The sequence below is a fragment of the Molothrus aeneus genome, chromosome 10 (genome assembly GCF_037042795.1).
Source record: "Molothrus aeneus isolate 106 chromosome 10, BPBGC_Maene_1.0, whole genome shotgun sequence".
NCBI classification, from domain to species: Eukaryota; Metazoa; Chordata; class Aves; order Passeriformes; family Icteridae; genus Molothrus; species Molothrus aeneus.
In genome coordinates this window covers 1,738,948-1,762,928 of record NC_089655.1, presented here as the reverse complement: position 1 = coordinate 1,762,928, position 23,981 = coordinate 1,738,948, and the positions used below count along the sequence as shown (strand labels likewise).

At 42.4% G+C, this 23,981-nt stretch overlaps 1 protein-coding gene across 2 annotated transcripts in view; it reads left to right on the top strand.

The window, feature by feature from the left end:
• LOC136560524 (glypican-5-like) overlaps positions 1–16,916 on the top strand; it is a 378,454-nt gene extending 361,538 nt beyond the window's left edge. For both annotated transcript variants that reach the window (XM_066556402.1, XM_066556401.1), the window contains one exon: positions 13,137–16,916. In XM_066556402.1, coding sequence (XP_066412499.1) covers positions 13,137–13,339 — 203 coding nt within the window. In that variant the 3' untranslated portion in view covers positions 13,340–16,916. The remainder of the gene's footprint in view (positions 1–13,136) is intronic.
• The last annotated feature ends 7,065 nt before the right edge of the window (positions 16,917–23,981 follow it).

Here is a 23,981-nt window from a genome sequence, read left to right as displayed (position 1 = left end):
GTCAGTTTTAAGCAAAACCTATTACCAAAAAGCATCCCTGTGTAACTGGATAGTGAGAGTAAAGTGCAGAGCAAATTTCAGGCATTTGTCCCAGTCCACTTTCAAACACACATTGATGTAAGGCTTGTAACTCACAAGTCAAGCAATTTGCTTCTAATTTTTTAATGGAAGATGGTGGAAATGTGGCGTGGGGAAGAGATTGTGCATCAGCCCAAGGAATTGTTTTGCTCCTAAGGGATGTTACTGCAGTAATCTTGCACAAACAAGGCTTGGTATTTTACAAGGGAGCTATGTTATTAGTTCCATTGAAGGTGCACAGAGCTGTGTGACCACTGTCCCTCCACAGCAATTTTTTTCATTTACTATCAATGGCAGAACTAAACTGCCTTTTGATATGCAGTGAGGTGCAACAATTTGTTGCAGAGAAACAGATACAAGATCATATCTTCTCTTGCCTTCTCCCACTCCAGAGCTAGATATAAATGCTCTGAGTGTTGCAAGGTCTCATCTCACAATACCTTCTGCTCTTCGGAATATCCATGGTGGAACTGAGGGGTTCTTGGGGCTGGGTGACACATCACAGGAGTATTTCTGTTTCCTGCTACAACAGCCTTGACTTGCTCTCAGCTTTGGAGATGTCAGGAGCCTGCAGTGCTTGAGTGTACCAGGTCAGGGATAGAGGGATGTCCCAGTGCATATCCCAGACTTGGATACACTCGTGGTCAGTTGGAGAAGATTCAGTGAAATGATCAGCTCTATCCCTTCTAATTATTCTGAATGGTTCTAATATAAGTTTGTAACTAGAGAGCTGTAGATCTCTGGGGTTTCTAGTTTAGGGTTTGATTGCACCCTTTTGGATGCCTGGTAACTTGGTAACTGTTCTGGATACCAGTAAATGTTGGGGTTTAATTGAATGTTAAAATGTCCACTGTTGTTCTTTGCTGCCCTTTAATTACCATTGTTTATGTCTTCCTATTTTTGGGTTGACAGTAGTGCACGAGTGCCCCAGTCAAGATCACAACCTTGGCTACTGTAGGTGCACAGGAATTACTGTCCATGTCCTGAAGAGCCCACACAGGCCAGTAAAGAAAACTGCATGGCTGCAAATCATCTTCTGGTCTCCTTTTCTTTTTATAGTTTGTGGTTCAGGGAGCACTACTCAGCAGCAGTGCTTAGAAAGGCTCTTCCATTCACCTTGCACTGTCTCTGCCTGTCTGGGAAATTGTTACCTCTGCTTTGTAACACACCAGTCTTTATGGACCTTTGTTTCAGATCTCTAATCTATCTTTAAATTAGGTATTTTTCCTGCCTACCTCAGTTTGCAGTGATTTCTCTATCATCTGGCTCCAGTTATGTGATCCTCACACGCTATCTCTGAATAAATGTTCTTTGAAGTTCTAAAGCAGAAGGATGCCCTGGGTAAGCAGCTTTGATTCAGCTGCTTCAAGCAGGAAGAACACAGTTGAGGTATAAAGGTTAATTTCACTGATCTCAACTCAAGTTAAATAAGAATTTAATGAAGTCCAACAGATGCTCAGTTTACTATTCCTGAAAACCTAGTTTCTCCAAATTCTTTACCCAAGTAGACAGTCTGTGATGTTTTTATTTCCAGCAAAGGATATATTACTTGGCCTAGATTTTTGTAGGATGTCAGATGACAGGAATGGCCCACTGAGCCCCAGTCTAAGATGTTTAGCATTCTCTTGGAAAAAAAAAATCTGTTTATCCAGTTTTCAGATGGGATAGGGTTAATTTTCATCTTAGTACAGTGCTGTGTTTTGAATTCAGGACGAGAATAATGTTGATGAGACACTGATGTTTTGATGTTGTTAAGCAGAGCTTACCCTGAGTCAAGGCCTTCTGTTTCCCATGCCCTGGCAGTGAGGAAGTGCAGAGGGAGCAGGACCAGGACACCTGAGCTGAGCTGGCCAAAGGGAGATTCCCAGTACTCAAACTGGGAGGAGCTGGCAGGAGGCACTGGTCACTGCTTGGGGACAGGCTGGGCCTGGCCAGCAGCTGGTGAGCAACCGTGCAGGGCACCTCTGACTTCTCTTGGGTTTTATTCCTCTCTCCTTTTCATTACAGTTATTGTATGGCTTACTCTTTTAGATGTTTTTTATTCTCCTGCCCTCAGAGATGGTGACAGGGGGCTGATCCAGCAGCTGTGTGGCACTCAGTTAAACCACCACACGGCTGAGCTGGTTCCTGAGGGGGAGCCCTGAGGAGCAGAGTTTGACCTGCTGGGTCAGACTGGTGACCTGAGCTCATGGTCCAGCCCAAAGCCCAGTTTGTCTGTGCTGGTTGTGACTCAGGTCTCAGCCAAGGCCAGGAGCAGACTGCGGGGGTGGAGAACCCCTGGAGAACTCCAACCCTTGCCCCCACAGAAGGATGAGCCACCTGCCCTCATGGAGATGTGTGGATGTCTGACATACAGACATCCACAAAGTAAAATTCAAATTCTTGATTAAAAAGGACAACCCTTCAAAATCCTGAACAAGTGTATACCTAAATTCCAGATGGGATCTTATGGAGCCCTTCTGCAGCTGTAAATTCAAGGATCTCTTATAACCTGTGGTGTCAGTGATATGTGGCTTAAGTAGATTATGACACAGTCAACTTTGACTGCAAATTTCTCCTTACCAAGATGGAATCTGCATGTGAAATGAGGTTTGCTAGGCCTAGACACCCACAGGCTGGCACAAACTGCACAGCAATCCTAAGTACAGGTTCACATCAGAGATCTTAATTATTGTCTCCAAACATCAGGCAAGTATTCTGCATTTTGAAGAGTCTCTACCAGGATATTTACATAGTTTATGTTGTACAGAGTCCACTGATGTGTATTTGCATAACAGACCACAGCAGTGCCAACAGATCCATTGTAGCACACGGTGTCAGCTCTCGTGAACTTCCAGTGAGTTTTTCTCTTTATTGGAGCTCCTGTGACAGGAAGAAGTGGCAGTAAAGAAAATATATATAACTGATACATCTCAGAGAGGCTGAAGGCCTGTCAAAGCTTCCTTGGCTGGCTGGAAACACACAGAGGTGAAGCCACCTGCTCAGTCACCTGAGAAGTGTTCTGTGTGTGTTCATGCCAGTTCTGTGCATGGGAGCAGCAAAGACTGTGCTTAATGTTCATCAAAGCTCACTGAATTCCCTCATCTGGGGTCCCCACTGCTCTCCACACACTTCCAGCCACACCCTGATGCTTGCATGCTCTCCAGCTTCCTTGTCCTTGGAAACAAGCCCTGTTCTCACCAGCACCCCCTAAGCCCCTTGGCATGATCCCCTGGATCCTGCACAGGACCTTGGCCTTTGTCACCAGTGTCACCTGGGCAGTCAGGCTCGAGCCCATCAGTGCAGAGAGAAGCAGACCTTTGGCTTCCAGTGCAGGGTTTATCCCTCTCAAAATGGTGATTTTCAGCATTCTCACAATGGAGACAATGCCTCGAGGGGGGTTCAGCCCATGAGGGCTAATGGCAGTAATGCTTTTTCCTTTTGGCCAAGTGAGAGAACCCTGGCCAAGGTAAAGTTAAGCAGAGTTGTTACCTAAAAAAGGGGATGATTTGTAGCCCTCAGTCTGTTATGTACCAGTGTTGGCAGACTTGTTCAGCTCAGTCTGGTGCTTTTGCTGTAGGTGACTCCATGAAAATTGAGGGAGGAGCTCACATCCTTACAAAAACAGAGCAGGGAAAGGGATCATTGCCAGCTCCAAACAAGAATTTCCTTCCTTTAATTTACCCCACAGCCTGAACACTGACAGAACATAGCCTTTTGCATACCCTAATAGATGGGGCTTCATTTTGTAAGAGTTTCTATGAGAAAAGTTTATTTTTTACTCTGGTTGTATATCTCCTTTCCGTTTGTGTTGATTTGGGTATTCATCATCCTGCTGACTGTGATAAGGGTTCATCAGTTTCACTGCATGCTACTAATAAGATAATGCTTTTAAGCCCTTTGGTATTTTCACATGAAACATGTTCTTGCTGCTGCAGCTCCTCAGCAGAGTGATGGCTCTAATCATCCTCCCTGTCAATAACTGTCAGCTGGGATGGAGCTGTGCTGCTGGCTGCCTGGATAAACCAGCAATGTGAAATAGAGGATGTGCAGTGCTGAAGAGTTGCCAGTCCTAGACCAGGAGAAGACTCTAATTAAAGCTCCCCATAGCAGAGCTGAAGCAAGCCTAATGCCACAATGTTCTTCTGTACTGCTCCTGATGTTCAGGCTCAGATGATTAATCCAGGATAATATCTTGCCACAGTTTCTTTTGATTTCAGTTCTGAGTGAAATGAAATACTGGAAAGATTCAATTAAATAAAAGTTCCTACTGATTGATATAAGGACTAGAAGTATTGTTTGGCATTACAACTAATCCTTTTAATCATCTAGATAAAAAGCAATCAGATGCTATGTAGATTGAGGTGATTTCAATGTTTATTTTGTAATTAAACATCAATTATTATTATTATATCCTATTTGAACCTCTTTAAGAGATCTTTGGTATAAGGTTCTGTGGCTGGTCAAAAAGGACAGAAACACAGGAAGCATTTTAAACCCTCTCTGTTGTCATGTGGTGACTTCAGAATCTTAAAGCAGGAATTCTATCTGCCCAAGTTTCTAAGGGAGCAATGGGAATAAGTGGAGGAATTTGACTGGCTTTTACTGAATGAGGAATGATGAGAGCAGCCTGCTTGCAGGGTGAAAAGACCTTTTCAGATATCTTTGAGAGATGCTTGTGATTGTTTTCCTGTGGCTTCCATGCTGGAGCTGCTGTGAGTTGTGGCCATTCACACGGGGTTTTGCCGAGGTTTCTGCCTGCAGTGCCTGTGTTGAGTTCTCCCTGCCTCTCTTTAAAGGCTGCTGAGCTAAAAGGGCTCTGCCCTGAGTCCCAGCCCCTTGGTGGGAGGGGAGTTCTGCAGGGGCTCATTTTCTCCTGCTCCCTCCTTGATGATGTGGGATCTGCTCATGCTAAAATGTGAGAGGATGGTTTCCTGAGCAGAGAGCAGTCCATGCTCCTGCCCTCCTGCCATCCCCTTGGGGAGGCACAAACACCTCTCATGCAGGGACACAGAGCAGTTCCTATTGTCCCTTCTCTTTTGGCTGACACCCTGGTAGTTAATTGATTCATTCTTTCCAGTGTATTCTGGGCCAGTTTGCTTCCAGGGCAGGCCCAGGTATCCAGGCAGAGCCTGCTTCAGGCTGAGATGCCCTTCCTGCACAACTCCTCTGAGTGGACAGTGCAGGAGAGACCTGGTGCAGGCACCCCTTGTAAATCACTCACAGGAAGGCTCTGAGCCCTGGTGCCATCTGTCTGGCAGGTTCCTCTCTGCTCCCTGCACTCAGTGTGGTCCCACAGGCTGGCAGGGTCTGCCTGAGGAGAGCAGCCCTGCAGAGCTCCAGGGCTCTGTGTGCAGCCAGCTGCACAAACACAAACCATGGAGGGCTCCTGGAGATGGAGAAGGGTCCAGAGAATCCTTCTGCCCCTGGGGCTGGGCAACAACTGACTGGGAACATTGAGAATCCTTCTGCCCCTGGGGCTGGGCAACAACTGACTGGGAACATTGAGAATCCTTCTGCCCCTGGGGCTGGGCAACAACTGACTGGGAACATTGAGAATCCTTCTGCCCCTGGGGCTGGGCAACAACTGACTGGGAGCATTGAGAATCCTTCTGCCCCTGGGGCTGGGCTGGCTGGGAGCATTGAGAACCTCACTGGTGCATGAACACAGCTCGGGCAGCAGCCTGGCACAAGGAAGCCTGAAATTCCTTGGGACTGGCCTGGCTGCACACAGGTTGTAGCCTACTCAGAACTCACCTTACTCTCAAGCTAGGTGGTTGTCTTCTCATGGCATGAAGAAACTGTAAATGCTGCTTAGGTAGACCTGGCAGTGTTTTCAGAATTACTGTTCAGTTCTAGACCTGAGAGGCATGCCTAACTTAAGCAGGTGGGTACTAGTATTTATCTTGGTGCTCTAAGTTCTGTGTAAAGTTAAGCAAAATTTAAGGGAACTTCCAATCCTGGCTGTAAGTTGACTTTACAGTGCTGAAGTATAAGATCATATCCAGGTCTGTTACAAAATGGAGCTCTCTGTGTTTATAGCAGCAGAGCTAAATTAAAATCCTCATTACAAATGTCAATTGCAAATACAATTAGCAGGTTATGAAAAGGTGGGATATTCATAAAATGTAAATTTTGAAGCCAGAAAAGATGCAGTTTCTCCTTAAGGCAAAGAGTGCCAATAACACATGCTCCTTTTCTTCACAAGAAATTAAGGAGTGTCTGGGGGAGAGGAGTTGGGATGGCTTTAAATATTTTTGTACTCCCTTCCAAAATAAGTTTATAGTTTCCCCACATACAATTTAATTAAGCCTTCGATTTGACCTTTGTATTGAGCAATAAAAGTTAACTGGGAAAGATGTGGGTAGAAGGAGAGCACAAACAAAGCATGCCCCACGTCAGCCAGTGTGAGAACTGTTTCTGTAACCAAAACTAATGAGATCATCAGGACAAAAGCAAGAGCCAAAAGCATTTTCAATTATTACTAATATTTTTCTTCCTCGAGCCAGTTTATATTTTTCTTAATTACAGCTTTGAGCTGTGGCGTGATATTTAGCAGATGCCTTCAGCACTTGGCGTGCTGATCACTTGCACACTCCAGACTGGCAGGGGCACCTCATCTTTGAAGTCTGGAGCTCACATTCATCTTTGCCCATAAAGGTCAGCCCTGCATTCCTGCATCCCCCCAAACTGCCATTAAGTTTAATAGGAGTTTGGACATGTGAGGCAGGCGGGATCAGGATCGCTCTCAGTCTCCCTGATAGCACCACTCAGGCATGTACACAATTTCCAAACTTAGCTAATTAATTGCACCATACAGTGAAGGCAGAAGGCTGTCACAGGGCTTTTGAGTTGTTTCTTTTATTACAAGAAAGTTACAACAAATGTTCCACAGATTTACTGGGAACATCATGTTTTACAGATACTTCCATGCTGCGTTTCAGGATATCATGTCAGCTGTGCTACACTACACACGAGGTATCTGGCAAACTAAACAAGCATAAACATGCAACCACAAACATGTGCCTAGGACTAGACTAAAAACAGATGTTTCCAGGAAATGTAAAATATGTTTGGCATGTTTTAAGCTTATACTTTCAGCTTGTTCTGCATTTGAATAAGTCCCATATTAATATAAACAACATGACAAAGCCTTTTCTTGCAAATGACTGATTGATTAATGGAAGTACTGCTGAATCACATGAGGTTTGTTAGGTTGGATTATTTCTTCCCAAGAAAAAGATGGATTGTCCCTGCTTGACATTTGCCATGGCAGGAGCAGTTCTACGTGCAGGTTTACTTTTAAACCCAGAATTAATACAGGTGTATTGTGGCTCCTGAAAATCCTGCAGGATTTGCTATGGCCACTGTGTATCAGAAGCCAAACGCATACAGGGGCAGGTTTCCTTAGAGCAGGACAGCTGAGATAATGTGCTGCTCTCTCTGTACATGTGTACATTGCACTCAGATGTGTATGGACTAAAAGGTTGGTTGGGAAAGGGGAAGGAGCTGCCATTTCATCTAAGTGTGGCTTCCAGGCACCTGACATCTCAAACTGTCTCATGGCTGTTCCTGCCTTTTCTTTATTGCATTTGAATTAGTTCCTGAAAGTTCCAGCCAATGTTATTTCTTTCAGAGAGTGGGTATGGCTCTCAGGCAGAAGAATTTGCATCCAGAATGTGCAAAATGTGCAGGAAGTAAAGTAGCTCTCTCACTGGTCCACAGGGAATGGCAATCTGCCAAAGATCACATAGAGCTTAATATAGAACTAAAACGTGGAAATAGATAATCCTGGTCCCAATTTATGATTATCCCCTCACTCATTATTTTAAAAAAGAGAAAGTTCTTAAAGAAAGAAATTGAAAGATCTCAGAATCGAACTGGGACACATCAGCTTTCCCCCATAATCTTGTCCCACAGATCTTCTGGAAAGGCTGGCCTGAACCTAATGGCGCTCAGGAATTCAGTGGGGAGAGTGGTCTATGCGCTTACAACTCCTGGAGTTCTTTCTTTTTCTGATTAAATACTTCTTTTTTCCTCCTAACACCAGGTTTCCATTAAAAGGTATGTGGGGAAAAGGCTTCTCTGGACACCACGTTCTCAGGCTGAAATAGAAAATGGTAGAACAGTACATAAAGAGCTGTTCATTGCTCCCTTCTTCTGGCTCCACAAAGCAAACATTACACCCACCTTTTACTGACTGGTATTATACAGACCAAAATAACAGACTCCAGAATTTGGAGAACTGCATCACAAGTTATCACACTTTAGGAGTTCTCACATTCCCATTTCCACAACATTCCTGTTTCCATTTGTCTGCTGCAGCTGTAACTGGAAATAATTACTGCTGGTCTTAATGTCAAGATAATGGATTATTTGGAAATTGTTGGTACATTTTATGGCGACAGCATTGTTTTGCAATTTCAGAGCTTCTTCCTTTGAATATGTAAAAGTAATTTCAGCTTTTGCTACCCGAGGTGATAAAAAGCTAATAATAACACTGCAGCATCTACTGTAATTTAAGAGCCTGTTCCACCAAGTTGCACCTAGCTTTAATTTCTTATGAAGCTGTCAGCCAAACCCAAGCCTGTGATCGAAGGGAAATTTATCAAGCAACTGAGCTCCAACGTGGAGAGTAACTGCAGATGCTGACCAGTTCACTTCAGAGCTGTATTATGGTGTCACTGCACCCATGATGAGGCATTCAGGACCAAGGCATTAATTTGCTGTCATAGATGCTGACAGTCTGGCTTTTCAAAGCACAGTGTTTGCATGAAAGTCCAGAAAGAAATGGACAAGAAAAGAAGAGTGTGGATATGGTCTGACTTGATGTAATTAACATGGGGAGAGCAGAAATAAACAATCTCTGCTTCTTTTGTCTCCCCAAATAGCTGGGTTGAAGGTTCCCTCCAGCAGCTCCAGGTTAAAGTGATGGAAAGGTGTCCAGAATCCCCACAGTGGATTGATGAGCATGGACTCTGCTGTCAGTGCCATTAGAAGCCAGGCTGCTGTAATTAACATTTACAGGACTGCTCTGGCAAATCTCTCTGTTTGTTTTTATTCTGCCTCCCCTCTCAGGGCTGTACCCCTGTCTGCTGAGAGGATCTGCAGCCTTAGAGGCAAACAGGCTCTTGGCAGTCACGAGTGCAGTGCCTGATGAGCAGAGGTCATCATTTACTATCACAGAGAAAGGACTGAGCTCAAATCAGATCAAGAGAAGGACAAAAATGGAAGGAGGTTTCTGTTAAGTAGCTGAACTTGTTCATCCCTTGGCAGGACAGTAGGAAAAATGAACAGATTAAAGCAGACCCTGATGATATCACTCACTAGAGAGCAGTAGCATGCAAGAGCACCAGTAAATAGTTATGTCTTTGATAATTCCTAGCAGCAGCAAACTGAAAATGATTTGGCCTAGGAAGGGGGAGCTGACAGCTTGCTGTCAATATGACTTGAACTTCTGTCTGATGACCTGGTAATAAAATATTACAAAAAAATATTATAATGGCTTTGTTTTGCCCCAGAATCTTTACTGCTTCTGACTCAGGTGTACTCACTGAATGCATTTGAAAAGCATAATCAGCCCTCACTATAGGGGAGGTTTCCTGTTCCTAAATTAGGTGTCAGTGGCAGTTTTGGTTCTCCTGCCATCCTGAGCTGGTCTCTCTGAGGAACAGTATTGATCCACAGAGGTATTTATGAGTAGCTTGGTGCTCTCAGAGCAGCACGTGCATTCCTGGGCAGCAATCTGTGGTTACAGCTCAGAGGTGAAGATAATCCTGAACACTCCACAGCAAGGTCAAGTCATTTTCATTCTGTGCTTCGTTTATATTGTGGAGATGTGAGTTCAGCAGAGTTAACACAGATGAGAGTTCAGCTGAGGAACCCAATCCCCTGGACTAAGTGAGCTGTAATCATGGGGCTGGAGGAGCTGTGAGCCATCTCCAGTGACCCCAGCAGACCCTGGCCTGGGCAGGAGTCCCAAAGGGCTGCTCAGAAAGGCTGCTTTGGCACTCAGCTGCCTTCACTAAGCACCCTTTTTGGCAGGATTTGAATATCCTCACTGAGAGCTGGATGAGGGAACAGCACAGCCACCTCTGCAGTGGCCCTATCAGCACCATGGTGCAGTGACAATAAACAGCTCAGAACAAAATCCATGTGCCAGGCTCCAAAGGCCATCCCCTTGCCAGGCTGAGGGGAGCTGGAGCCTCCAGAGAGTTCAACCACTCCATTTCTGGAATGCAGAGAGGGGCTGATGGTGGAAGGAAGTTTCTAGCAATGGAGAAAGCTTCTAGTGGGCAACCATAAAGCCTTTAAAACTCAGAAGGTAAATAGGAGAACAAACCAAAGCTGTGGGGTTGGGTGGGTTGGTTTTATGAACTCATACTCTGGGGGCTGAATGCATGGGGTGCTGAACATCTGGGGTGTGCTCTGTTGAGACTAAGTTTCATTTCTGTGCTAATATTCACACTAACACTTTTTGCTTTCCTAGCATGATCAGTACTTTTTGCCTTTTGAATGTCAGTAGTAGACTGAGCATAACCATCTCTGACTCAGAGGAAAAGATTTAAGAGGAAAAACTCATTTAACTCAGAGTCTCTCAGCCAAAATCGTGGAGTGAGTAAGCAACAGGAACTCTGAGGAAACTGGAATAAAATGGGAAATCTTTATACTGCTGAAATTTGTGCCTTAAAAACCAAATAGAGGATTGAAAAAGATTTTGAACTGAATTGAAAGTTAAGCTATTTTTATTTATTTTTAAGAAAGGAGAAAACAGAGCATTATAAATAAAATGCCAATTTTGCACAATTAGATCCCAAATTAGAATTGGCCATGAATAGCATCGGAAGATCCTCTGCTGTGAAGACAGAGAGAGAATTCAGAATGGAGTCCTTCCCCTGGAAAGGATAAAGGCAGTATTTTCTAATGTATTATTTAATGCATGTTATGTAGTGCATTAAGCAGTGACTGAGAGGAAAGCTTTTAAAAACCAACAGTCTCTCTGATAGCATTAAATCTTACCCTAGATTTTTGTTAAAGTCAATAGGAAGAAAATAAACGAATTAATACATTTCAGTCTGCCCGATTTATAGACGCCAATCAAGTTACAATGCTGGACATGGCCAGCTGAAAGAGGGGAATGGATTTACCTGAGTGAGGTCTTAATTTAATCAGCTGGCCCCAGAGAGCTGAAGTCAGCAGGCTGGGATGATATAAGAGGCAGCAGAGAAATAGTGCCTTTAGTGCAGTTGCAAAGGAGAGTGACAGTGATGGAAAGGACTCGAGGCAGTGTCAGAACACACCTATTTCCATGATTTATTCTTAATTTACTTTAATGACAGTCTGAAGGTTGTCCATTTTTCTTTAAATGTCCTCAGAATACTGATATTTTCTAAACACTTTGAGCATGCTTTTTCTCCCCCTCCTTTCTGTGAGCTCCACTGCAGGTTGCAATCACAGAGGAGCCCTGCCTGCACTGTGCCTTCAGGAATTTCAAGCACAATGTCAGAATACCCTTTTCCCAAAGTAGGCCTTGCCAGCTGCTGTCCCTTCTCTGCAGTCCCTCTTGAGTCAGGTGTAGGAATCACACACTCCTCTGGGATTAATGTGGATGTTATGGTAAAATGGAGGAATTCATTGCATTTCTTTCACAGTTTATTCTGGCAAAAGAACAATGTGTGCTTTCCCAATACAATAGCTCATTTTTAGTATCAAGTGAATTTATTGATGGTTGTTCAGAACTACTGACATGCAGACAATGATCTCAGATTGCATTTACATTTCTGGAATACTTTCCATCTTTCCAGTTTCTGCCAAGAACTTGCTTCTGTGATTCAGAGTTTTCATTTTAAGATTGGACTGCTGTTTCATCTGCATTACAAATCCATGCCTTTTGCTTTCTTTTGTATGTGCACTGCATTCATTAATAACAAAAATCCTTTAAACTTGGACCTGAACATTTATTGTTAATTATAAATTCTTCCAGGTAGGCATTTGTTCTTTCTGAGCACTCAGGTATGCTTTTACAGATTGACTATAAAATCATCATCTCTTCAGCAGGTGAAAGTCTTTTGGTTTGTCTGTTTGTTTTTTCTCCACAATGCCAATGAGAGGGTTTAAGGGCAATATGGTCACAGTAATATTTGCAAATAACTTGGAAATGTCTTCATAACTGAAGATTTATTATTTTCTCCCTATTAAAAAACAAATCCATGTTTTTGCAATAAAGGGCTACTCCTTTCTTCTGAATCCAATTCTTTATATAAAAATATATGGCATTGCCTCAAAATGCATCTGGAGGGAGAAGCCTTCCAGTGCTTAAAGGAGACTTAAAAAAAGGGGGAGGAGAGTGACCCTTTGCACAGGCAGACGGTGAAAAGGACGAGGGGTAGTGATTTTAAATGAAAAGAGGAGAGATTTAGGTTAGATACCAGGAGAAGTTCAGTACTCAGAGGATGCTGGGGCCCTGGCACAGGGTGCCCAGAGAAGCTGTGGGTGCCCCATCCCTGCAAGTGTCCCAGCCAGGCTGGATGGGGCTTGGAGCAACCTGGGATAGTGCAAGGTGTCCCTGCCCATGGCAGGGGGTGGAATCAGGTGATCTTTAAGGTCCCTTGCGGCCCAAACCATTCTGGGGTTCTGTTAAGTCAATATCCAATCTCCTGCAGCACCCACCAGCCTGGAGGGCGTTTCACTGTGATGTGTTACAAATCCACTCAATCCTAACTCCACGTTTTAAAGCATGAGCTAGTTCCCAGCCCAGGTGAAAGTGAAGCTGCTTTCTGTGAGAGAAGATCAGGTTCTGAGCCCAGCCACTGCAATGCAGAGCAGCTGTTCTTCTGCTCAGGCTGTGTCTGTGAGTAGCCACCAGGCAGGCAGAGGAGACCTGTTGAGCACCACAGTGAGCTGAGACAGAGGAGCCACACTGAGCCCAGCTAAAACATGAGTGCAAGTGCCCCATCAGGCTCCATCCATGTTTCAGTTCTTCACAGTGAGTGTACACCGTGTTCCAGCAATATTGAAATATGTTCAAGCACCATTTAAAAGATGTGTGATTAATCTCATGTTCACTTTCATGTTTTCAGATATACTCAAGGACAAGAAAACCCATGCAGAAAACAGAAATGAACCAAAACCAACCGTGAAAAAGATTGACGCCACAACCAGCACAAGCACTGTCAAGTCATCCTCCAAACACAGTGTGACTGGCAATGGGAGCAGCCCAGCCCTGAGTGCCTCCCTTGCTGTCCTGGCAGCACTGGCAGCTCTGTGGCACTGTCCCCTGTAGCTGCACTGCCCTCTGTGCTAATGCTCCTGCTCACTGTCATTGATACCTGCAGCCTTACCCGCCTGGAAACAAATGGAAATGGCTCTCTAGTTGATGTGATTTGTTAGGCTAAATAAGGAGTGAAGTGCTGGAGTTGGCAGATACCAAGTGTCATCACTTTCAATGGCTGAAGATAGCTTTTGGCAAAGCCCACCCAAGGTACAGCGAGGATGATCACAAGGGTCTGCATAGCTTAAGTTATGGGGTAGAAATAACTGAAAACACAGAAATTGTGTACGTGTGTGTTACTGTTTTTATCAATTTCGTTTGCTAGAAATTGGCTGGCTGTTGTTTATTTGTTTTTCTGGTAGGTTTTATGAATGGTCAGTCTTCAAATTCAAGGCAATCCACCCTTTGTTTTTTTAAGTGAGCAGCTAACAAGCTGTGCTCCAGTTCACAGAATGATAGAATGTTATGGGGTTGGGATGGACCTTAAAGATTATTGAGTCCCAGCCCCCTGCCATGGCAGGGACCCCTCCACCAGCCCAGGTACCAGGTTGCTCCCCTGTAGGGTGAAGTGCTCTTTACCAGCTTGATGAAATTCCTGAGTGGTCAAGAAGATCAAAGCATGTTTGAAACTTCTTTTCACTCTTATTGTTTAGATTGTAGGAAGCAACATAAAAACATATGGTGTGTCTAATATATCAGTATAGTTGCCTTAACTGTGGAAAAAAATAGAACCACTTTGTTTACTGAGAGACATAGATAGTGAGTTTCCCTGCCCCACGAAATGTCATTACCAGATGCTTAAGCATATGCTCAAGGCTTATTGGATGAATGTCCAGCAAAGGGAAACATAAATAAACATAATAATGTTTTATCTACCTAAATGCAGCTCTGTACAAAAAAAAAAAAAAAGAAAAAAAAAGATAATTCAGTTCAAACTTACTTTACCTATGAGATGTTACATAGAAACCAACTTAAGTTTTCCATAAAGGTCCCAGAAATATAAATTATTGGGAACTCCCATTAGACACTAACTAGATTTTGTGCATTAGGGATCTCTGAAATCAACTGTTTCATAAACTGTGTATTATTTAATTACATTTAATGTTTAAAATTTTGTATCATGTTAGGTGTAAATGTAAAACATTCTGAAATCTAGAACATTCTCTGTTATGCTTCATCTTGATTGCTACTCTAGAAAATGTCAAATGTGCATTATATTACAAGGCTATTTTTTTTAAGTCAATGATACATTGATGCATTTTAACTTTTTGGATGAAAAAGTACTATAATAACTTCTAATGGGTTAAGAGTTAATGTGTGTTTTCCAACAACTGTTTACAGTGCCATTGAATATATGTATACAAACACAACTGTATGAATACAGTGATTAATATGATAAATATATGAAACATTAGAATTGTTATATTTACTACATTTCATAACTATTACAACTGTTTAATGGCCATTTTCATGTTGTAGACTATTCTTATGTACAGTTTTGTAAGATTTAATGTAAAACACTTGCCTTTGGTTTTTGTAAAACATCTCTTTGATACTTACCCAGTCACTGAGATTACTCAAGAGAAGAGCCCTGTGTCTCACTAACCAGCTTCAGGCATTTTATTGCAACTTTGGTTACAGAAGCCTGACTCAAAGAAGGTGCCATGGGCCAGGATTACTGCTGGGTGTCACCACACAGGAGGTGACAATGGTACAGAACAAGCAGACACTAAAGTGAACAAAGGCTCACTACACTTGCACGTTTCCAGACAGTATCAGTGAACATGTCTAATTATGTTTGCAAAGGTGGGGCTTTAGTGCCATTTCCACTTTTGGTTCCTAGATCAAATTTACAACATAAAGGTATGATCAGAACCATGGATGCACCCCAGCTGCAAAAGCAGCGTCTCTAAAGTGGCAACAGCTAAATTTTCTATAAGATAATTCAATTTTAATGTTGAAACAAGGAAATGAAACGGAGAAGATACTTACATTAACATCAAGTATTTTGTATTTCAACTGTGATTTTTCACAACAGTAAGGATATTATAGTGTATATAATATCCCTAAGGAGTGCTTCCCAGTCCTATCCATGAAAATCAGTTTTCCCACAAGTATTTAAGTCCCTGTCCTGTGTTTTCCAGGGTTTGTGAGCTGCACCAATCTATGGAACTATGATTAAAAATGCTGCTTCTTGTATTCATTTTCAGTGCCCTTTGGAAAAGTGCTGTTTTACCTGTGCAGGTCCCATCATTTGTGCAGTGGAAGGACTCTGTAATGCCTGGCACTTTTAGAGAATCCTGCAGTGTGATGGCTGAGTCAGACAGGAGCTCAGTGTGCACAAACAGCAATGTACCCTGGGTGCTCACACTCACCCCCTGCCCCACCAAGCACTCTGAATTCACTGGAGCAATCCCTGTCTGATGCTTGTCAGCCTGACTGCTGATTTAGAGTTCTCACACTTACAGTGCTCAGTCATCGTTCAGGCACTGAGAGTGTCCATCAGGATTCCTATGGATGAGCTTTCAGGGCTGGGCTCCAATCCTGCCAGATGGCAGCGGTGCAGTTGGGAGTTTTCAGATTTTCCTCACCTGCAGAAAGGGAACCTGATCAGCCAGAGCCAGGTGTGTTCCTGAGGTCTGCTCTGGAAAAGATTTGAGCGGCGATCTCGCCAGCCGCACGTTCAGCTGCAGCAGAGGGAGCTGCAGAAACCCCACAGGAGGCAAGTATGCAATAATTCACCCAGGGAGATATTTGTTATTGCTAAATGTCATCATTTTGCTAAACAGAAACCTCTGAAAAATCAAGGGTTTGGATTTGGGGATTGGTTGGCGAATATTTGTATTCATCTCTCGAGCTAAACAAGAAAACCCTTTAAAATTTCTGTAACAAGACACAACAAGTTCAAATCGTGGGGTGAGACAGAATCAACTCATTTCATTGGACTCAACCAATGTTTTGCTAGACACAACTTGCTGCAGAATGAGGGAGGAGGGCTCTACATCAATTAATACATTTCATGCAAAAACACTTCTACATTGTAAGAAGAGAACTGGTCAAACCAGCGTGAAATATGTTCACAAGGAGCATCAAAAATTGTGTCATTTTAAAGGGCAGTGCAGTTTATTTTTACTGGTGGTTTATGATATTTTTTCCCTCAGAATCAGTTGCATTTACATTTTTACAAACAAATGTTTTTCATCAGACAAACCATCTATACCAGTAAAGGTAAAACCACTGGCTGTGTCAGATAAAGGAAGAATTCATCTTCAGATGAATTAGATACCTGCTTTACAAAGTCTTAGTTTGTTACCCAGGACACTCTAATTATGATGTAATAACAAAGGTCTAAATTCAAAATACTTTTGAACTTGTCTCTGTAATCTCAGTGTGAAATAAGGTACCAATCTAAGAGCATTGCTGTAGTCATGCCTAACAGTTATGAATTGTATTTAGCCACTGCTTTCTGATTGTTTATTGTTTTGCTATGACTTTCTTTGAATATTTTGTTGTGCCCACATTTGTTAATGCCAGCATTGGAAAGTAACTGCTGTCATACATTTGTGAGTAAAATCAATGTACAATTTTCTGTTGGAAGTGATGAAGGCTTTTTACCAAATCAGACAAAGCTGCCATGGGCACAGTGTCAGTTCTTAGTGTTTCAGTGCTCTTCAGGCTCTGTGTTCCTGTAAGAGGCTCAGGTCTGTGTGTCCCCAGTCCCCTCCTGGCTGTGGAAGCACCAGGGGAGGGTGAGCAGGGGTGGGCAGAGGCGTGGGTGGCTGCAGGGTGCCAGGGCATGGCAGCTCCAGCTGGCTGCTCTGAGCCCAGTGTGCTCAGCTAATTTCAAGCAGCTTTTACACCTCTCCAAATCATCTCTTGGAGACTGGCCAGGCAAAGAGCAGCAGAGAATCAAGAGACTGCACTTTCAGACAACTTCACAGCCACCTGCTAGGAATTGGACTTTTTTTTGCAGTTTAGATGCTTTACACAGTCTGGCCTCTCGCACTTGTTTCTGGCTTGCGCATTGCCAGTGCTGTGCCCTCTCTTCTAGTGCAGCTTCGTTATTGCATAAGGAACTGTGATTCTGATCTCTCACTAATGAACCTTTTGAGGTAAAAATGTCTGTCAGAGCTTGATAAGGGCACACAAATAATACTGTCCAGCTGCGTTGACTTCAGAGGCTCTGTGCGTGGGTATGTGGCTGTGAGATTCCCATCTCTCTGATCTCTTCAATCACATCTGCGTTTAAAATAGCCCCATTCCCTTTTGATACCAAGACTGCAACATACAGAGAAAATTTAAATTTGACTCTCTCATCCTGTATGAGTCTTCTTCATGTTGTCCTAATGGATGTTGTGTACAGACTTGACTTTAATATTAGTCAAGCTTTTTTGCCCGTATTTACTGAGATATTCAGTATTGCACATTATTAGGTTTAAGCAAGGTCTATTCAAGTGAAAGGAGCTGAAACACACATTGAAGTGAGATACTGAGGAGGACACAAAATCCAGAAAGTTCCTACATTCCTGAATGGAACTCTTCACATTAAACAAAGTTTACAGCCAATATTTCCTAGTTAGCATGGTGTCAGAGGGGTTCCAGCTTTTTATTGAAAATTGATCAGCAGTCTACCCATTTTAAAGGGGAAATCAGTTGATATTCATGCTTTCCTCATGTCTCCTCATGTGGTCAAGTTTAGCTCTGTAGGAGACATTCCCTATCTTGCACATTGTAAGGGCTTAATGTTACAACTGGCCATAAATACAAAGGATTTATTTTCATTTATTGCATTTTGCTGCTCTCTGTGCTTCTTGTAATGACATATGGCATAAATGTCACTGAAAAGTGGAACATCTTCCAGTCAATGTCATTACTGCTCTGACATGTGTTAGTCAAAAAGAACACAAGTTTATCTTTCTCCCATTGCCTCAGAAGTCTAGAATTATTCTCAATACTGAATTCTCTTCTGTGTTCCATTGTCACTCTCTAAAACTACATTTGAATTATATTAAATATTAAGCCACAAAAAATAATGGGTGAGAGATTCTAATAAATAGAGAATAAATTCAGAAAAAGATTCTGCATTTAACATGGAGAATACTCCTAGGAAGGAAATCACCATGGACTAGAAGAATTTCTCGAGTGTCTCTCCCTTCTCCAGGTACATCAGCATTGCACCTTCACACAGCACAGCAGGAAGCCTGCGTGCAGGAAGCTGCTACTGGATTCAGCAAAGTGAACTAAAACTATTGCTGCACAGTGATATTTCCAATACCTTGCTTGCAGTGGATATCCTTTTGCCAGTTGCAGGGAACGCATCCCAGCTGCACGTGCAGCTGCTTCAGTCCTTGCTCAGGAAGCAGCTGCAGTTGCTGTAGCTTTGAGAAGAGGCTGCTGGACAGACCACAATGACATTTTTTGTGTCACTCCATGTCACTGTCCTTAAAATAGACTGGTTTAGGCATTCTGGTCAGTACCAACACTACCAGGATTTGCCCCCATGGAAGTCCTGTCATACCCTTCCAGGAGAAGAGCACATCAAGGAGAGGCCACTGGTGCTCCCTCAATGTGCTTGAAGTGCTTCATTAAATACCCACTAACAATCACGTTGGTCGCTTTTTTTTCCATGTAGAAAGTGCAAAATTATGCTGTTTGCACTTAATCATTTCAATTAATCTTTAGTAAATTACTCCGTACTTCGTAATTATAATATTTGCAGTTAATTTAGTGCCATCTTAAAAATAATTAGTTGTATAATATAAGCAATTAATATTTATTCAGTTTTTTTTTCTTGCAGGGGGATATATAAATTGTCCTCAGTGGCCTTTCTGTACACCTAATTAGCACCTGTTTGAATTATTCTACAGGCTATGGGCGATTCATATGAAAAATAAATGGCATTGCTAGTTTTGTGAACTTGCAAATACACAGTCGTAAAAATTACTTTTCAGGAGAATGCAAAAGAACGTTTTCATACATCTTCTGGGTTTATAAGCCAGGCTAGGCTTTTAGGCTGTTGCACCTAAAATAGTTACTGACATTTTAAATGCAGTTAAGATGGAGGAAGTCTGATACCACTTTCCCATAATTAACTACAGCATCCCAGATTTGTAGCCTGTTTCATTCCGTAATGAAAAAGGAAAGCAGTAAGACTTCAAGAATATAGATACTAGTGTAATTTCCACATTTCTGTATATGCATATACAGTTCAGAAGTTGAGAACACTGTGTTAAACTTGTGGAAATTAAACCAGATTGCTTCCATCTTGCAAGGAAGCTTCTAGGTAAATAGTAATTTTCTATTTAAATGCACAAAATACTGAGGAAAATAATTTGATCTTTCTAAAAAGAAGATCTGAAAAAAATGTTTACAGTCTCCACGCATACAAAATTGAGAAATCAAAAATAAAGATACTTTTCTGGAGGTGTGAAATGTGGGAAGAGACTTTAAGCTCCTATAGATCAGTGCAGTTTCCTTGATTTCAGTTTAACCATGTAAATTTACCCTGACATACGTATCTAGCCCAAGAACGGGAATTCCTGCCCATCTTTTTGCAGGTGCAGAAAATCAAGAGTAACTGCAGGGATTACAGAATGTGCTTAACTTTTGCATTGCCCCAGCCACTGATGAGTAGCACAGATCTGTAAGGCACAGGATGCCCTGAGTCTGCTGGCATTTTCCCTTTCCAGGGCACAGCAGGGGCCTTTTCCAGCAGCAGTTGGTTCTACACCTTGGAGCTGGGCTACAAGGAGATCTTTATTCTGTGAGTATCTCCTAGGGTAGAAATTCTTTCTCAGAGAAGGTTCACTGATACTGATCAAGCTTTGAGGCAGATCAAGCCTGGTTTTTCTGTTTCATGTTAAAACAGGATCCAAGTCTTGAACTGGTCGCAAAAATTAAGTGAGACTCATTGGGGAAGACTGATGGTTGCTTTGATGTCTTCAGGGAAGCTTACACAGCAGAGAACAGGCAGCTGTGCTCTGCCTCAGCTGAAGCTCGTGTGTCTTTGTGTTCAGTTTCAGGTAAAATTATCCAGGAGTCTCCAGATATTAGCAAAATGACAAATTCCTGAGTTGCTGCAGTTCTATAGGGAAGAAATTAAATTTCTTCTAACAGAAACAAACATTTTTCTATATTATACTAAACATCCAGCTTGGAAGGAAACCAAAGCAGGATGTTAGGCCTCACAAAGATCCCCCTGAGTGGGGCTGGGTTTGGTGCAAGGATCAGAGTTTACCTGGTTGTCATAGAAGTGCACATCTACCCTCTAGTTCTGTTTTGGGCTGGAAAAAAGCTCAGGATTATGGCTCACAGGTGACAAACCATGTGTAGGCAAACCATGTGTAGGCAAAAGCAGGCAGGCAGTCAGTGGGGGCTCATTGAAAAATGAGGAGATGCATTTAACTGAGCTTATTTGAGCTTTTACATTAGGGGTGAGCAACAGGATTGAAACCTCCTCCCCAAACACTGCAGCTGCAGATGGGAGCAGGCTTTTGGAGCAGCAATACCACAGAAAATGGTTTTTGTATCCCATTTATTCTACGGAGCCCTATTGGAATAAAAATGGAAGCCAGTATGCCAAACCTTGCAATTTGTTGCATAATAGAGCTACTTCCTGTTCTTTGGTATCAGAACTAACACAGCATGAATGTTTACACTACACTGGGATAGAAACTCTAGTAAAATATGTGCTTTGCCATTTAGCTTTTTAAATAACTAGTCTATGGCCTCCTAGTCTGTTTTAGTTCATTTTACTTTACAGGAATTAATAGGCTGCTCCATTTTTATCTGGCATTAGTTGTATCTTGGGTATTTTAAGTTCCAAAATAGATTGGTTTTGCCCTAGGCTGTATTCAAGCTCTAATATGTATTTCTATTTCCCAAGCACGTGTTTTATTTGCAGTATATCTGCTTATATTTTTATTGCATAAATTTGTCGATTTTCTTCAGTTTGTTTTCAGCATTGAATACAATACAAGCAATTGAAAGAAACAGTCTGAGAACAATATCTGAAAAGAAGAACAAGGCTACTTTGAAAAGTTAAACAGTGTGCTTTGTAAAAGACAGTGAACTGTGATTGGGAATAAAAATAAATAATTCACAGCAGGAAATTGTTGTTGTCTATTAAAATTTCTGTTCTTTCCCTCTGAGCATTTTTCATCATCAGTGATGTAAGTTACAAACCTTATAAAATCTTAAATATACTTTAATCTGTTCAGATGATGCTCTGACTAAAGGATGCAGATCTTGAGAACTGCTGAGGAACTCTGTATTTGAGCCATAGTCTGGCGAGGAAAGGTCTGTTTATTCAGCACATAACTGTTACTGTTCTTCTTTCTTTCCTGAAATAAGCACAGTCAGGTGTAAAGATGCCTGCCTGCTCTCCTGGGAGCTCTCAGTACCCCTGAAGAGATGCAATACCTGCAGTGGTCTCCTGGGTAAAGGCCACACACCTCCCACAACAGGTAAGGCTTTTCCAAAAGAACTTCCATTCCTACATAAACAGTCAGAACTGAGTTCTCTGCTGACAGTTCTTGCAATCACTGTGGGCTCTATTAAAAGCCTTCCCTTTTTCCATGGTTTTGATTAGGAGCACATTGCTGCTCTGTCTTCACATAGGCCAGTGTACAAGGAAAAGGAACTCCCTTCTGTCAGCTTCATGTTCTCATCACTTGTCAGTTACAAACTTTGCAGTTTTCCTTCATTTGAGGGAGTAAAACAAATCTCTTTTTTTTTTTCAGATGTCTCTTCCTAAAGTGGCACAGCAGAGACCTTTGCTGTTACAAGCATTTCTTAAAGCTCATTTCCATGACCTTCTCTTCACTGCTCCATCAAAACAGATGGGTTTTTTCCTGCTTAGAAATTGATGGGAAAGGTTTTCTCTCTTTTACTTCCTGTTCTGGTGATATTGGTTGAAGACTGTAGACAGAGCACTGAAGCACAACAGTATCACGAACAAAATGCATCTTGATTGTGTTTACGTGACTGTGTGCCTCCTGTTTACCTACCCATTTTTTTCTTAGTCAATTTATTTTTTGATTGCATAATGATTTGCATATTGCTTCCTAAAGCATCCACGACTCCAGCTGTCTCTGATTCTTTCAAAAGAGTTCCTATGTGAGGTCCAGGAATTGCATCCAGCTCATCCCACCATGCATGGAGAGTGCTTTTTGCAAATATATTCGGTTTTGACCCAGCTCCAAAGATAATAGCCAACAGCTCTTCTCTGCCTATGCTAAAGGGATGCTTGTTCTCTGAAGTGCTGCCTCATAAAAGCCTTTTAAGGATTTCACATTCATCCTCTAATTAAGCAGGTGTCTAAATCTGCAAAGCTGCTTCATTCTGAAATCCAACCTGCCTCCACTTCAAAGAATGTTGTTTCTTTTCCCAAAGATGCTTTAAAAGTGCTTCTTTGACACTTCAAATTTGTAAGGTTATTTAAAGGCTTTGTTTCTCACCTGATTCCATATGTATTTTCCAAAAATACTCAGAATACATCAGATCTGATGAGTTGCCTCGAGGACATTCTTTAATAGTGGTGCTGGATTTCATCTCTTGGACTGAAGATCTTTAATTGCAGTGAGTAACTGGCTCTTCTGCTTAGCCTAATGACACAGGATCCATCTCATGCTTCTCCCATCAGGAATCTAAATCTTTCCTATTTAGATTTTTTGTTCTTCTTGTTTGGTTTTAGTTATGAGCAATATGTAGTTTGGCTTTGAAACATCAGGAATTGGTCACACCCAAACTCTGGGGAAAAAAGAATGCATTTGGCCTACCTTGTCTCAGGGGTTCCAATATGGAACAGCTCCAAACACAACCACTGACATTCCAGAATGATGTTTTGCCTTATGATACTGAGAGAGGCACTGTGACTTCAGTGTAGGAAGTCTTCCTACACTTCAGTTTTACATCTGAAAATAAACAGTCTTTTTTTGGAAAGAACGCCTGTGAAGTCATGATTAACTCAGGAACCCAGCATAAACTACCACCATCCTAAAAGAGCAAACTGAAAATACTTCTGCTTGTGTAAGAAAAAGACAGGTTTTATTTGCATTTATTATGTCCTCAAGGAGACTTAGAGTTAACTTTAGAAGAAATAAGGAATTCCAAAGGAAGAGAAACCCATGTCCTACACCTACAGGATTATGTCCTACAACGACAGACTACTACTTTCCTATCTTGCATGTTTTCAAGAAAACAACATATGGATGAAAAGAATTTGCCAGAGCAAGCAGAAGGAGATTACACCAGATGTGAGCCCTGTTCACTCACAGCGGTTACTCTGTTTTCTTGTGGAGTTTTGGCTCTGCAGCACAGATCCAAGGTAACTCCCAGAACCTGAAAACCCCCAGAGGAGACTCAATCCTTATGGGGTTGCCTCCCCTGGTCCCACAGGGGGGATCCCAGGGGGTGAGGACACAGGGTGTCTCACATAGGACCCCATGTTCTGCCCCAGGGTTCTCAGTGGCTCCCACATGGTGCTGCCATTCCCCTTTTTAAGGTACATGCAGACAGTTATGGATGCTCCACAGGTAGCCCACAGGGCATGAAGGAAAGGAGAAGAGGTTCTGCTGATCTTCATCCATCCACGAGGAGGAAGGAATGAATTATGCCTGAGACATCCCTTCAGTGTCAGAGCTATCCTTTAAAA